This window comes from Elgaria multicarinata, chromosome 11 (assembly GCF_023053635.1).
Source record: "Elgaria multicarinata webbii isolate HBS135686 ecotype San Diego chromosome 11, rElgMul1.1.pri, whole genome shotgun sequence".
In the NCBI taxonomy this organism is placed as follows: Eukaryota; Metazoa; Chordata; class Lepidosauria; order Squamata; family Anguidae; genus Elgaria; species Elgaria multicarinata.
The window spans coordinates 42,196,466-42,198,685 of record NC_086181.1 but is presented as its reverse complement, the minus strand read 5'-3'; the positions used below and the strand labels follow the sequence as shown (position 1 = coordinate 42,198,685).

The window sequence follows — 2,220 nt, the reverse complement described above, 5'->3', positions numbered from 1 at the left end:
TTATGGAGGAGCTCAAGGAGCATGAATAAAGCTTACTGCATACCTGATATCTTCTAAACACCACTGATATTTTTTCTCATCCACCCAAAGATTTGCACTGTAGGGTGGCTGAATCTCTCCCCATTATACTAGTGTGAATATATTCCATAATATATTCCCTAGTGCTGATGTATGTTGAAGATCTCATGATGAATGGGACTTAAAGTCCAGTGTGTGTCATTGGGTCTTACAATTGCACTGTCACTTTGCATCTCAACTCTGCCTTGTGACTCACAAAGATTAGTCGGCTGGAAGAGATATCACTCTTAAGAAAGAGTTTTTGGCAGACTTCAGATTCACTTCCTCTCACTGTGTCTCTTGCACAATAATATATTGCAGTGTCCTCCATTTTCAGATTGTTCAATTGGAAATTCAGCAGGCTGTTTGAATCATCCCTGGAGATGGTGAATCGGCCTTTGACGGAATCCGAATAGCGAAGAGGAGATGAGCTTGTACCTATTTGTGACACCCATTCCAAACCTTTTCCAGGAGCCTGTCTCACCCAGTTCATGTAGTAATCTCTGAAAGTGAAGCCAGAGGCTCGACAGGAGAGGCGGATGGAGTCTCCAGGCCTTTTTACATCCCCTCCAGACTCCACCAGCTTGATCTCTGACTGGACACCTGAAAGGAAAGTCCTAAAATTAAACTTCATGGACATTTAGAAGAAACATGTAATTGTCCTCTTTATTTGAAGGAGGAACTTTTTTTACCTTGGAAAATGCCCCAAAAGGAGACAAATTGAAGCCAAAATGGCATTTTGCCTTCTCTTGCTTTGAGAGAGATTAGTAGAAAGGGGTCAGATCCACCCAGGTTTGTGCATAGGCGCTTACCAGGGCCAGGGGGAGTATAAGACAGATTTGAAAAGGAAGCTGTCCATGTATTTTGCATATCCCCCAGGCTAAAAAAGCAGCACAGGCCTTTGGTAACTCTCTTTCCTCATGCATTCACATGAACTGGGGCAATTCAAGTAGTACCTGGCAATAGTTTGGTTGGGGTGATAGTGTGGGAATGATTTTTTCTGGGTATTTGAGAAGGCAGAATAGTGAAGATTTGGGGGGGGGAAATCAAATTCTGCTAAGAAATGGACAATACATCTTGCAAAGTCTACACTCTTAGGGGTTTTAACAAAAGGATGCATGTATGGTCACTATCTATAGTTTTTTCATATCTTGCCTGGGCATAATGTTGCAATAGACCTTGATGCTGGTGTACTACTTTTTATCCTTCTTTCTGCCCATCTCCAAACAGTTGGAGAGTTTGTCTCTTGTAACCTGTGGAATACCCAGTATGAGAGACATACTTTCTTGATCGGAGGAGTTGATTACCATACACATAACAAGGTGTACCTCATTTATTACTCTGCTCTGATCAATACTGTTGTCTTGCAAACTAGACTTATGTTCTCACATTACCTTCTCCAGTGCGGATCTCACATTACCTTCTCACTTGAAGAAGAGTTTCTACATCTTTTCTTAGAAGAAGATCTGCATGATCTTCTATTGGATGTTCTATTTGCATGTTGCATTAAATGTCATTGTTCCAAATCTGTCTCCTAAACCCTACATTTTTTAGTCTACATTGCTCCTAGTTTTGAGAGTGGGAGGGGTTGTACTGGTATGTGGGTGTGTGGAAGAGAGAGAGAGAGAGAGAGAGAGAGAGAGAGAGAGAGAGAGAGAGAGAGAGAGAGAGTTCTTCTGTTTAATAGATAGCTTTGGGAGGTCCATTGGGGATTCAAACTCACAAGGGACCTGTGCAGGATTTGGTTTTCAACCAAACTAACAAGGGAATTATCTGTTGCACAGTAAAACCATGCTTTACTGCCCATTTTATGTGTGTTGTGATCTTTTTAGTGTATCAATGATGCCCCCTTGTGATGTGGGAGAGTTTTATAAAGTGACAGCAAGTAGTTGCTAGTCAAGGGTGTACAGACTGTGTAATTGCTACAAGGAGAGCCAGTGTGGTGTAGTGGCTAAGGCGTTGGACTGGGAGTTGGGGGATCAGAGTTGTAGTCCCCACTCAGCCATGGAAACCCACTGGGAGACTTTGGGCCAGTCACAGACTCTCAGCCCAGCCCGCCTCACAGGGTTGTTGTTGTTGGGATAAAATGGGGAGGAGGAGGATTATGTATGCCACCTTGGGTTCCTTGGAGGAAAAAAGGTGGGTTACAGTATAAATGAAATA

At 42.7% G+C, this 2,220-nt stretch overlaps 1 gene segment (V, D, J or C); it reads right to left on the bottom strand.

Annotated features, from left to right (window-relative positions):
- Positions 1-226: 226 nt before the first annotated feature.
- LOC134405942 (immunoglobulin heavy variable 3-11-like) lies at positions 227-836 on the bottom strand. The segment is given in 2 exon segments: positions 227-660; positions 750-836. Coding segments are annotated over 2 exon segments (480 nt in total).
- Between the last annotated feature and the right edge of the window lie 1,384 nt (positions 837-2,220).